General features: G+C 39.2%; 1 protein-coding gene across 2 annotated transcripts in view; it reads left to right on the top strand.

Annotated features, from left to right (window-relative positions):
- Nucleotides 1–14,499, top strand: part of WASL (WASP like actin nucleation promoting factor) — an 84,224-nt gene that overhangs the window by 31,131 nt on the left and 38,594 nt on the right. For both annotated transcript variants that reach the window (XM_040259558.1, XM_040259557.1), the window contains exon 2: nucleotides 13,904–14,038. In XM_040259558.1, the coding sequence (XP_040115492.1) occupies nucleotides 13,904–14,038 (135 nt within the window). The remainder of the gene's footprint in view (nucleotides 1–13,903; nucleotides 14,039–14,499) is intronic.

The raw sequence follows: 14,499 nt of genomic DNA, 5'->3' as shown, positions 1-14,499 counted from the left end.
TGCTCAGAGTTTAAGATTGGGTCTGGGTGGATCATGTGGTCCAGAAGGGACTGGTCATTTCTGGGGCTGGACAGACATTGAGATAAGGCATCCTTGGGTTAAATATACCAAGATAACCTTCAAGGAGTAGCTGGAGAAGACCCCCTAGGAATGAGAGTGGTGTTGCTGCTACTTCCTGTGTCTTCAGAGGGAAATAAGCCACGCCTTGTAAGGGGCTTCTCGAAGTAAAGGACCTGAAACTTAAACTTAACTGACTTCCTGGTAAATCTGCCTGACTCCTTGGAGCATAGAACATGTATCTGGTTGAATTTTCTCTTTTCATAAAAATCCTTTTCTCTCATGCACTAGTAATCTTCTGTTTTCCACTGCCTTCACCGCCTCCATCCTCTCCCTTCCCTCCCCAAGAATAAGGTAAAAATTTTAAACCAAATGGATCCGTAGAGGAATAAAGTTATATTAAGGGTATATGTTTCTTATAGAATCATTTAGATGGGGTAAGGTAAAAATAAGACAGTATAGGAACTGGGATGAATCCATGGGTATCATGTATAGTGAATAGACAATAAATATATCCAGAGCTGACCAATACATGACCTTTAGCAAAACAAGGTCACCTCATCTATAAAATGAGAGGGTTGGATTATATGCTTGATAAATTTATGGTGAAATGGTATCAGACGATAATTTGGCTTTAAGATTCAGGAATACCCAAATCCTATCAATGACCAAAATACCTACCTTTCTACCCTCTCATTCAGAACTGTTATTTGCAAAGGAAAGTGGTAGTAGAAACTGTACACACGCATACACCTATTAGTTTGTTTGTCATTAAAGTGCTTGGGTTTCAGCTGGTAATGTTAAACCTTGGTTAACTGAGGTGAGCATCCCACCTTCGTTCCCTGAAAACCCAAACCTGAGCTTCAAGTTTTACTGTAATCCAACTGACCTGGCAAGAGAGAAGCAGACAAAGAGAAAAGGCATCAGAAGAGGAAAAAGAACAACGTTTAAGGAAGTCCACATAAGCTGCAAGAAAGGGAGAGGCAGAAGAGAGCAAGCCATACCTATGTGCTGACACTTTTTAACAGAGTCCTTACCTACCAGTGTGTATGAGATGACCCAGTCTGTAATGAGATCAGTATTCCTCTCAGAGCCTTTATCTGTAATTATCTTTGAAGTATAAAATTAAGAGTACAGCAGGCCTTGCCATTTGTAATTCTAGCATCTGTAATTTTGATTGTTTGCAGGTAATGCTGAAGATCTGTGCCATACAGTTTACAGTGTATGTATGAGTTTAAATCACAGGCACCATGTGACAATGTGTGGCTGTGAGTGAGCTTCCTTTGGTGTACAGCCTGTATCTTTTAGTAAGGCTTTTGTTTATAAAGTGATTTTTTAAATAGTTTCAAAAAACAGTGTACTGGTAATGAGAGTGAGCACTAAAACCTTTATAATTTATAGATAGTTTTTGATAATTCTACTGATAATTTTAAATGCAGGTTCAATATAAATGGAATGGAGAAAGGAGCTAAGTTACCTATTATATGTCAATGTGCTTAGTCACTCAGTCATGTCTGACTCTTTGTGACTCCATGAACAGTAGCCCACCAGGCTTGGGATTGTGGGATTCTCCAGGCAAGAAAACTGGAGTGGGTTGCCATTTCCTTCTCCAGGATTACACGTCATGCTTTTTAGTGTTAATATCTTAAAAAAGTACCCTGCATCTCATAGCTATTGCTGCAAATACCACTAAGGTTTTTGTGATTTAAAGAGATATCAGGGCTTCCCTGTTGGCTCAGTGGTGCAGAATCCACCTGCCAGTGCAGGAATCATGAGTTTGATCCATGTTCTGGAAAGAGCCCACCTGCTGCAGAGCAGCTAAGCCTGTGTGCCACAGCTATGGAACCTGTGCTTTAGAGCCCCTGAGCCGCAACTACTGAGCCCATGTGCTGCAATAAACATGAGGCCCGGATGCTCTAGAGCCCGTGCCCTGCAGTGAGAGAAACCACCACAGTGAGAAGCCCACACACTACACCTAGAGAGTAGTCCCCACTTGCCGCGAGCGGAGGAAAGCCCGTGCAGCAACAGAGACCCAGCACAGCTACAAATAAATAAATACACATTTTCTTAAAAAGCAGGATCAATTCATTTTTTACAATTGTAAGTATTGGCTGGGTGTTTAGTCTGCTTCTGTCACCGAAGCTCACTCATGCAGTAGCATTCATCTGGCAGGTCTGCTGCAAACTGGGCTCATCAGCAAAGGCAGTAACATGCCGGGGGCCATGTTCTCCGTGTGATCTTTCACCTAGGTTTGAGGGCAGGCCACAATGTGCAAGGCTTTTCAAGCTGTACTTTGCCGAAGTCTTATTGGTTAAAGCAAGTCATATAGGACATCCCTGGTGGTACAGTGGATAAAAGTCTGCCTATCAGTGTAGGAGACATGGGTTCAATCCCTGGTCTAGAAAGATCCCACATGCCACAGGGCAAATAAGCCCATGCGCCACAACTTCTGAGCCTGTGCACCCAGACTCTGTGCTCTGCAACCAGAGGAGCCACTGTGATGAGAAGCCCATGTGCTGCTACAAAGGGTAGCCCTGACTCCACAGCTAGAGAAAGCACAGCAACAAAGACCTCAGTTCAGGTCAGTTGTATCCAGCTCTTTGCAACCCCACGGACCGCAGCACACCAGGTCTCCCTGTTTATCACCAACTCCTGGAGTTCGCCCAAACTCATATTCATTGAGTCGGTGATGCCATCCAACTGTCTCATCCTCTGTCGTCCCCTTCTTCTCCCGTCTTCAGTCTTTTCCAGCATCAAGGTCTTTTCCAATGAGTCAGTTCTTCGCATCAGGTGGCCAAAGTATTGGAGTTTCAGCTTCACCATCAGTCCTTCCAGTGTATATTCAGGGCTGATTTCCTTTAGAATGGACTGGTTGGATCTACTTGCTGTCCAGGGTACTCTCAAGAGCTTTTCCAACAGCACCGTTCAAAAGCATCGATTCTTCGGAGCTTAGCTTTCTTTATAGCCCAACTCTCACATCCATACATGACCACTGAAGAAACCATAGCTTTAACTAGATGAACCTTTGTTGCAACCAATAAATGAGTAAAGCAAGTCACATGACACTCCCCTAGGGTCAGTGGGGGAAGGAGAGTGTATATATTGATAAAAGAACTTGGACCCTGAGGGGGCATCCAGGGCCAATAGAGGAACGATTAACCCACTGTACCATATCTACAAACTGTATATCTCTGAAGATATCTCTCTCAACCAGAGAGAGGGATGTTTGATGCTGTTTTAATATTGTCTGTAACTTCATGCCACACCACTCTCTTATCTCCCACCCCACACAGCTTCTAAAACTCCGCTAGCACTTCCCATGGTAGGGTCTTTCTTGCTTTGTCTACCTGGCGTGCTGCTTCCTTTCCACTTAACTGCAAACTCTTTGCTCACCTGACTCATCCCTTTTCACCCTTCAAGTACAGTGTCACTTCAGGGAAACCTTTTCATGCTAGGTAGCTTTTACACTTTCCTTGCATACTGGATTGTTCCTTTATAGCATTTGTAATAGTTACTAGTATCTACCTGCCCATTAGAACTTACGTTTCATGAGTACGTGTGTAATTCATTTTTGTGTTCAACACCTCTTTTATTCCCACCCCACCCCCATTTATCACAAGCCTGTGTTCATATTAGATTGGTGTGATTTTTTTTTCATTGTTGCAATTTGCCTTTGATACTGGAATACATTCTTAAATGTGGTTATATTATACATCATTTTAATGTACATTTCTCACTATTTTTTTTGCTAATGACTTACTATTTGCAGTTTATATTTATTCTAGACTATGGAAATGATGTCAGATAAAAAGCAGATTCAAGCAATTTTCTTATTCAAGTTCAAAGTGGGTCATAAAGCAGTGGAGACAACTCACAATATCAGCAATACATTTGTCCCAGAAACTGCTAATAAACATATAGTGTGGTGGTAGTTCAAGACATTTAAGACATTTTGCAAAGGAGATGAGAGCCTTGAAGATGACCGTAATGGCTGGCCATCAGAAGTTGACAGTGACCACTTGAAAACAATCATTGAAGCTGTTCCTCTTGAAACTCCTATGAGGAGTTGCTGAAGAACTCAGTGTCAACCATTCTATGGTTATTTGACATTTGAAGCAAATTGGAAAGGTTAAAAAGCTTAATAAGTGGGTACCTTATGTTCAGTTCAGTCGCTCAGTCGTGTCCTACTCTTTGCGACCCCATGAACCACAGCACATCAGGCCTCCCTGTCCATCGCCAACTCCCGGAGTCTACCCAAACCCATGTCCATTGAGTCGGTGATGCCATCCAACCATCTCATTCTCTGTCGTCCTCTTCTCCTCCTCCCCTCAATCTTTCCCAGCATCAGGGGCTTTTCCAATGAGTCAGCTCTTCGCATCAATCAGGTGGCCAAAGTATCGGAGTTTCAGCTTCAGCATCAGTTCTTTCAGTGAATATTCAGGACTGATCTCCTTTAGGATGGACTGGTTGGATCTCCTTGCAGTCCAAGGGACTCTCAAGAGTCTTCTCCAACACCACAGTTCAAAAGCATCAATTCTTTGGCGTTCAGATTTCTTTATAGTCCAACTCTCACATCCATACATGACCAGTGGAAAAACAATAGCCTTTACTAGATGGACCTTTGTTGGCAAAGTAATGTCTCTGCTTTTCAGTATGCTGTCTAGATTGGTCATAATTTTCCTTCCAAGGAGTAAGCATCTTTTAATGTCATGGCCGCAAAGCTGACCAGAAATCAAAAAAATTGTCATTTTGAAGCATCATCATTTTATATATAGCAACACTGAACCATCTCTCGATGGGATTGTGACATGCATTGAAAAATGGATTTATACAACAACTGACAAAGACCAGCTCAGTGATTGGACTGAGAAGAAGCTGCAAAGCACTTCTCAAAGCCAAACTTACAGCAGAAAAAGGTCATGGTTCCTGGTGGCCTGCTGCCAGTCTGATCTACTACAGCTTTCTGAATGCTCTCGAAACCATTACATCTGAGAAGTATGCTCAGCAGATCAATGAGATGCATAGAAATCTGCAAGGCCTGCAGTTGGCGTTGGTTAACAGAAAGAGCCAAATTCTTCTCCAGGACAATGCCTGACTGCGTGTCGCACAGCCAGTGCTTCAAAAGTTGAACAGATTGGGCCACGAAGTTCCTCCTTATCCACTATGTTCATCTGAGTGAGTGAGTGAAAGTTGCTCGGTTGTGTCCAACTCTTTGGGACCCCATGGACTATACAGTCCTTGGAATGTTCCAGGCCTGACTGGAGTGGGTAGCCTATCTCTTCTTCAGCAAATCTTCCCAATCCAGGAATCGAACTGGGTCTCCTGCATTGTAGGTGGATTCTTTACCAGCTGAGCCACAGGGAAGCCCCATGTTCATCTAACCTCTCGCTTAACAGATCCCACTTCTTCCAGTATCTCAGCAACTTTTTTGCAGGGAAAGTGCTTCCACAACCAGCAGGATGCAGAAAATGCTTTGCAAGAGTTCAGTGAATCCTAATGCATGGGTTTTTATACACAGGAATAGATAAACTTATTTCCCATTGGTGAAAATGTGTTGATTGTAATGGTTTCTATTGTGATTAATAAATATGTGTTTGAGCCTAGTTATAATCCTTGGAAGGAAAGTTATGACCAACCTAGACAGCATATTCAAAAGCAGAGACATTACTTTGTCAACAAAGATCTGTCTAGTCAAGGCTGTGGTTTTTCCAGTGGTCATGTATGGATGTGAGAGTTGGACTATAAAGAAAGCTGAGCACCAAAGAATTGATGCTTTTGAAGTGTGGTGTTAGAGGAGACTCTTGAGAGTCCCTTGGACTGCAAGGAGATCCAACCAGTCCATCCTAAAGGAGATCAGTCCTGGGTGTTCATTGGAAGGATGGATGTTGAAGCTGAAACTCCAATACTTTTGGCCACCTGATGCGAAGAGCTGACTCATTTGAAAAGCCCCTGATGCTGCGAAAGATATAGGGCAGGAGATGGGGACGAGAGGATGAGATGGTTGGATGGCATCACCGATTCGATGGACATAGGTTTGGTGAACTCCGGGAGTTGGTGCTGGAGTTAGTGATGGACAGGGAGGCCTGGAGTGCTGCGGTTCATGGGGTCCCAAAGAGTCGGTCACGACTGAGCAACTGAACTGGATAATGATTTAAAATTCATGGTCCAAAACTGCTATTATCTTTGTACCAACCTAATAGGTGCTAAGATTGATTATATTCTTTGCAGCCAAAGATGGAGAAGCTGTATACAGTCAGCAAAAACAAGACCGGGAGCTGACTGTGGCTCAGATCATGAACTCCTTTTGCCAAATTCAGACTGAAAGTGAAGAAAGTGGAGAAAATCACTAGACCATTTGGGTATGACCTAAATCAAATCGCTTATGACTATACAGTAGAATTGAGAAATAGATTTAAGGGCCTAGATCTGATAGAGTGCCTGATGAACTATGGATGGAGGTTCGTGGCATTGTACAGGAGACAGAAAGCAAGACCATCCCCAAGAAAAAGAAATGCAAAAAAGCAAAATGGCTGTCTGAGGAAGCCTTACAAATAGCTTTGAAAAGACAGAAAGCAAAACACAAAGGAGAAAAGGAAAGATATAAGCATCTGAATGCAGAGTTCCAAAGAATAGCAAGGAGAGATAAGAAAGCCTTCCTTAGCGATTAATGCAAATAAATAGAGGAAAACAATAGAATGGGAGAGGCTAGAGATCTCGTCAAGAATATTAGATATGAAGGGACCATTTCATGCAGAAATGGGCTCAATAAAGGACAAAAATGGTATGGACCTAACAGAAGAAGACATTAAGAGGTGGCAAGAATACACAGAAGAACTATACAAAAAAGATCTCGATGACCCAGATAATCATGATTGTGTGATCACTCACCTAAAGCCAGATATCCTGGAATGTGAAGTCAAGTGGGCCTTAGGAAGCATCACTATGAACAAAGCTAGTGGAGGGGATGGAATTCCAGTTGAGCTATTTCAAATCCTGAAAGATGACGCTGTGAAAGTGCTGCACTCAGTATGCCAGCAAATTTGGAAAACTTAGCAGTGGCCACAGGACTGGAAAAGGTCAGTTTTCATTCCAGTCGCAAAGAAAGTTCAAACTGCTGCACAGTTACACTCATTTCACACGCTAGTAAAGCAATGCTTAAAATTCTCCAAACCAGGCTTCAACAATACATGAACCTTGAACTTCCAGATGTTCAAGCTGGTTTTCAAAAAGGCAGAGGAACCAGAGATCAAATTGCCAACATTTGTTGGCTCATCGAAAGAGCAAGAGAGTTCCAGAAAAACATCTGCTTTATTGACTATACCAAACCCTTTGACTGTGTGGGTCACAATAAACTGTGGAAAATTCTGAAAGAGATGGGAATACCAGACTACCTGACCTGCCTCTTGAGAAATCTGTATGCAGGTCAGGAAGCAACAGTTAGAAGTGACATGGAACAACAGACAGGTTCCAGATAGGAAAAGGAGTATGTTAAGGCTGTATATTGTCACCCTGCTTATTTAACTTATATGCAGAGTATATCATGAGAAATGCTGGGATGGAGGAAGCACAAGCTGGAATCAAGATTGCCGGGAGAAATATCAATAACCTCAGATATGCAGATGACACCACCCGTATGGCAGAAAGTGAAGAAGAAGTAAACAAGCTCTTGATGAAAGTGAAAGAGGAGAGTGAAAACGTTGGCTTAAAGCTCAACATTCAGAAAACTAAGTTCATAGCATCCGGTCCCATCACTTCATGGCAAATAGATGGAGAAACCGTGGCTGACTTTATTTTGGGGGGCTCCAAAATTACTGCTGGATAGCATCACCAACTCGATGGACATGAGTTTGAGTGAACTCCAGGAGTTGGTGAAGGACAGGGAGGCCTGGCGTACTGTGATTCATGGGGTCGCAGAGTCCGACACGGCTGAGTGACTGAACTGAACTCAAAATTACTGCAGATGGTGATTGCAGCCATGAAATTAAAAGACATTTACTCCTTGGAGGGAAAGTTATGACCAACCTAGACAGCATATTCAAAAGCAGAGACAGTACTTTGTCAACAGAGGTCCAGCTGGCCAAGGCTATGGTTTTTCCAGTGGTCATATGTGGATGTGAGAGTTGGACTATAAAGAAACCTGAGCACCGAAGAATTGATGCTTTTGAACTGTGTTGTTGGAGAAGACTCTTGGGAGCCTCTTGGACTGTAAGGAAAAGGATTGGATCAGACCTGGGTGTTCATCAGAAGGACTCTTGTTGAGGCCGAAACTCCAATACTTGACCACCTGATGTGAATAGCTGACTCACTGGAAAAGCCCCTGATGCTGGGAAAGATTGAGGAGAGGAGGAGAAGGGGACAACAGAGGATGAGAGAGTTGAATGGCATCATCGACTCGATGGACCTGGGTTTGGGTAGACTTTGGGAGTTGGTGATGGACAGGGAGGCCTGGCATGCTGTGGTTCATGGTGTCACAAAGAGTTGGACAGGACTGAGCAACTGAACTGAACTGAATAAGTGCTCAATAAACGTGATGAATGAATACATCCAGCACCAGTTTTCTTAAATAGCTAGTAAGACCTTAAAGACTGCTTATGCCTCTTCCTAAGGCAATAGCTGTTTTAGGTCTTGCTCCATTTTTCTTCACTGTTGCGATTCTATTTGTTACTGCTTTTATATTCCTCCTTTTCTAGTCCTCAGTGGTGTTTGTTGTTGTTGTTTTTTTAAATACTGTTCTTTGTGGAGCCGCTTGTCTTTGATGTATGCTTTTTTAATCTCTACTCTTCTCTTTTTTTTTTCTTTTTCTGATTATTTCTCATTGTAGAAATTACCAGGTGATAAAAAAATCTCTTCTTTCCGGAATGAATTATTTGTGCTTTCTTTTTCTAGATGATTTTTACTGGTATTTACCACTTACTAATCTTGTTGCTATTTTTCAAATGGGTGGTTTCTGTATTAGGTTGTTAGGTTCAGTTCAGTTCAGTCTCTCAGTCGTGTCCGACTCTTTGCGACCCCATGAATTGCAGCACGCCAGGCCTCCCTGTGCATCACCAACTCCCAGAGTTCACTCAGACTCACGTCCATCGCGTCAGTGATGCCATCCAGCCATCTCATCCTCTGTCGTCCCCTTCTCCTCCTGCCCCCAATCCCTCCCAGCATCAGAGTCTTTTCCAGTGAGTCAACTCTTCGCATGAGGTGGCCAAAGTACTGGAGTTTCAGTTTCAGCATCATTCCCTCCAAAGAAATCCCAGGGCTGATCTCCTTCAGAATGGACTGGTTGGATCTCCTTGCAGTCCAAGGGACTCTCAAGAGTCTTCTCCAGCACCACAGTTTAAAAGCATCAATTCTTGGGCGCTCAGCTTTCTTCTACCATGGAACAAAAGTGTTGTTATAAGTTATTTAGGAAATTGCTCTTTGAGATCACTGTATAATTAATTATAAAAATTCAAATTTTTATAGTTAAATTTTTTAATGGAGAAACAACCAAACTCCTTATCTTTCTTAACTTTTAAAACTCCATTTATGTTTCATATTAAAATTTCATGTTCAGGACAATAGTGGGGCATTTCATATAAATATGTCATCACAGAATTTATTTAAAACTTAGCTTTTATGTAATAAGAAAACTTAGGATTGATTTTTCACAAGTTAGATTTTAGGAACTTGGGGCTACAATTGCACATTAAAAAAAGCTGAAATGTTTTGACTAGTAATCTGGGCCATTGTGATTGCAGAAAAGACTTTTATTTATTCAGTCAAATGATTTCTTTTTTCACAGTTTATTCTTAATATTCATTGAAAATATCTGAATTTAACACCATTGTATTTTTTTCATTAATAAAACAATAATCATTGTAGACAATTATTAAGTATTACATCTTAGTACTTGTTGTAGACAGTTGATTGTCAAGCAAGGATCTGTAAGTCCTGATATTTTTCAGTCTTTTCCCTGTCAGCTGATTCTACAATAAAGAAATGTCTGTTTTCTTTGCTTAAAATTCTTATTCTGACCTGTTATATAATGTGGTTGTTCTGATAGTGTGATTTGAGTCTTATTCAAGATGAAACCCCTCTTAATAAAGTGTTAATATAGAGGTACTCAGAAGAAGTGGCAGTTTCCTTAGTCTTGGGTCGCTGAAGTTGCTAGTATGTGTGGGGAGGTAGCATTGACTGAAAAGAGAGCCTGCTTCCTAAGACTGTCCTGACTGTGGAAGGGGATAAACAATCCCCCCCTTGTTATGAATCATTTGTGCTTTAAACTTTTTCTATTTCAAGATACTTTTGTACTTACGGAAAAGTTGTAAATGCAGTACAAAGAATTCCTGTATACCCTTCAAACATGTTTGTCAGGTGTTTATAACATTTTACCATGATTTTCTCTATGTGTATGTATATGCGTATATTATTTTCTGAATCACTGGAGAATAAGTTGCTGATATGATGCCCCAAATATTTCAGGATGTGTATCCTAAAAAAAGGTCAATCTCTTTGCATTATCATAGTATCATTATCAAAATCATATATGCAGTTTTTAATTTAACATGTGTTTGCTTACTTGGGGCAAAGTACAGGTGAAGTAGAATATAGACTTATAAAACTTTCAGGTACTTAAGGGAATTACAGTCTACTAATAATTTAGAAAATTATTCTACTTTAGAATAAGATGTGGGATGTGACAAGATTTTATACAGGATACTGTGTTTCTAGAAACATGAAGGAAAAGTCATTTAAACCTAGAGAATCAGGGAGATGCTTCTTGGCTGTTGCAGTCAACCCCAGAGAGGTGGAAGTGCCCTGCTGAAGGACAGTGGTAGGGATTCACATCCCAGAATTTTCATCCTCCATTTTATTTCTGTCCTTGACTCTGAAAGTTCTGAGGACTGATGAACTGTTGGAATAACTCAGCACTAAAATGTCAGCAATGCGTGAGATAGGTCAGATTCTGTTTCTATGAAAGTTGATCTAGTACTTTTTTTTCTTTTAATTATTAACAAATTTTCACCCTAACATTATTGAGCTTAAGAAACAGACTGATTTCCTTTCCTAAGCACTTGTCCTTAGGTTGTTTTTCAGGAATACCTTCTTAATTATGAAAGACAAGAAGTAGTTGAGTTGATTAGCTGTAATTATTTTAAAGGAATGGAAGGAATGTTTTTAAAAACTTGATTAAGCCACTGTCAATCTAGAGTTTTAGGGATAGTCACTGTTTTTATTATTTCTGGCATTTGTGTATTAAATGTTATGCTAGTCTTTATAATTATTCTGAATTAATCAGAAAAGGCTTTTATAAGGTGCTGTAATATATCATTTTCAGACTTTGATAGTTTAAGAAGGAATGAAATAGGCACACTTAGACTGACAGTAACATTGTACCAAATTTTAAAAATTGTATTACTGAAAATTGCTTATTAGTTGTGTCCTTTAGTATTAAAATTTTGTAAATTGTTTTAGACTAAGGTTTATAATGCCAACCATACTTGTATAGAGAATTATAAAATTGTTTCCCAGATCTTTATATCTTAAAAGCTGATGTTTTAAGATTTTGTTTTACATTTATGTAAATATTTAAATGAGATTTGGGGGTATTTGTGATTGTTATTAAGTCCATGTATACATCCAGACAGTGTTTTATACTGTTAATGTTTGTTCCTTTGACAAGGGAATTTCCATAATGGAATTTCAAACTCTTTAATTATATATATATATATATATTTTTTTTTTGCAAGCTGTAACTTCTTGTTTTCTAGTTAAAAAATAAAGTCAGAAGCCTCTTAGGACTTTTTCTTGGTATCTAAATTCCTAATTGTTTTTCTTTTTAGAAATAACCACATTTTTATAGCACCATAGTAAAAGAGCTGTAATTTATATGAATTTTCCTTGGTAAACAAGTTTTCTCATCTGATTTTTAAAGTTTTCAACTTGATTTTTAACATCTTTGGTTAATAGATACAAAATCTGTTTTTCTGATATTTTCAGTGCTAGGGGTTTAAGGTCAAGATGCCTGTGGAGGTGTCATGTTAAGACTGTACACTTACAGCTCACTGGTATGTTCTAAGCAGGCCAAGGGCACACCCACATTCTTCAGTCTACTTTTTTGAAACCCAGTGTCCTAGTTTCTGAGCTGTCTTCATAATTTTTCAACTGACTCTTGTGGAATTTTTCCTGCTGCTTTGTGTCCTGTTCATGGCTATGAAATATAAAGATGAGATTGGTCTGCAAAAGTTAAAAACATCATCAGTCACTGTTAACCTGGGAAAGTCTTTCTGAAATTTTGATCTCTAGCAGAACACTGATTTCTGAGTTTATTAATTGGTCTTTGGAATTCTCTTATCAAGAGAAGGCATTCCCCAGGCATAGTTAAGTAACCCAAAACAGTTTCATCTCTAAATCTTAATGTAGTCTGTCTTTTTTTCACAGTGCCCAGTATTCATTGAACTGATGTACCAAATCATAATTGTCTCCTATTTGTGGTTATTTAAATGTCTTCTGTTTTTAAAACATAATTAATTTATATTTATATAAATATTTTGTTTTTATTTATATTAAAAATACAATTTTTAGTCTTATATTATTTCCTTAATTTCTAGTTTAGGAGTAAGATTTCTGGATCAGAAAAAATTATTGTTTTCAGAGGATTTATAAGTGCTGACCTATAAATGGGTGTATTACTCTTACAAAAATTGGGATTGAATAGTTCCATGTTAGATTGTAGTATATAGGAAACTTAATTTAGAATTAAATGAAAGTTTTGATTGTGTCATGATATCGTCATGAGGGAGGTGGCAGCTACAAAACCCTAATGCATGTTCTAAGCTATCCATTGCACACAATGAATTAACTCCTTTCCTGTGCATCTAAAAGGGTAATGGGAGAATTGGGACAGCAGTCACTCACATCATTTCCATATCTTCATTATAGCTTTCAAGCAGTATGGCCAGGTGCAGTTCACTTAAAATCTTTTTTTCCCTCAGTTTTACCATCTTTAAAAAAGGATATGTTAGAATTCATCTTTCAATATATGTTCAAAGTTACCAGCACTGAAATTAATAAGCATAAATCTTGCTTTCAGATTTGACTTAGTACCTATATTTAAGGGGTTAACAATTTTATGGAAGTCAGACTTTACCAATAGCTACTACTTTGTTGCTCCGATGGTCATTTTATGGGCTTCCCTGGTGGCTTGGCTGGTAAAGAATCCGTCTGCAGTTGCAGGAGATCTGGGTTTGATCCCTGGGTTGGGCAGATCCCCTGAAGAAGGGAAAGATTACCCACTCCAGTATTCTGGCCTGGAGAATTCCATGGATTGTATAGTCCGTGGGGTTGCAAAGAGTTGGGCTCGACTGAACAACTTTGACTTTCACTTCATTTTATTGGAAAACAGTATATAGTACTGGAAGTAAGAATACAGGATCTGAAGTTATAAATTGCCTGGATTAGAATTTGAGTTCTGCTACTCAACTGTGTGATATTGGGCAAAGTATCCTCTGTAACTTTGGGTTTCTTAAGCATAAAATGAAGCTTTAATAGTAATAAAAATAATTGAGTTATATTTAAAAGTGCTTATTAGCACATCCCTTATACATGTTAAGCCTCAATGCATATTTCAATAACTATTTTTAGTATAGTTATTGTATTATGTATTACTACATAAGAAATTAGTTCAAAACATAGCTTAAAATAATGATAAATGTTTATTACGTTTTTGTTTCTTCGGGTCCAGAATTTAGGAGCAGGTTGGCAGGGGGTTCTGGTTCAGTGTCTCTTATGAGATTGCATTCAAGGTGTTAGTAGGGGCTTGGTTATCATAGCGAATTTTGAATCTAATGGCTATAAATTTGATGTTTTGCAGACCATGTCTTCGGCAGTGGTACAGTTGTATGCAGCAGATCGGAACTGTATGTGGTCAAAGAAGTGCAGTGGTGTTGCTTGTCTTGTTAAGGACAATCCACAGAGATCTTATTTTTTAAGAATATTTGATATCAAGGTGAGTTTTGTTTTGCCTTCACTTAAAGTGTAGATGATTAGGTTTTCTACCTCAATTGTAATTTAGTATAGATTTGTTTATCCTTTATGTAATATTTAAATTATACTTAATATTAGAAGAGTGAAGCTTGGTTCAAGATATTGAAGCATGGGTGTTGTGATCAAATTGGCAGTAAACCCTAAGCCAAATGTGAATAGTTCACCATTTTATCTATCCACACATTAAAGTTTTTGCTGGTTCGTCTATTTTTATTCTTTTGGATCTGGACTTTTCCCACATTCTCTTATTTTCTAATGATACTCTTTTTATTCCATCCTGTCCATCACAGACTAGCATATATAGTTCTTTCAGGGAACTACAAAAGTGTATCTTAGCTTGGTGTGTTCTTATTTACTGCAGCCTGGATTTAAAGTATTATACAATATCTATAGTAATGTATTTGCTGCCTATTTTATGTTGTT

The sequence above is a fragment of the Oryx dammah genome, unplaced genomic scaffold, assembly GCF_014754425.2.
Source record: "Oryx dammah isolate SB20612 unplaced genomic scaffold, SCBI_Odam_1.1 HiC_scaffold_18, whole genome shotgun sequence".
Taxonomy (NCBI): domain Eukaryota; kingdom Metazoa; phylum Chordata; class Mammalia; order Artiodactyla; family Bovidae; genus Oryx; species Oryx dammah.
Note: the sequence above shows the minus strand (reverse complement) of the source record. Positions and strands in the feature narration are given on the sequence as shown.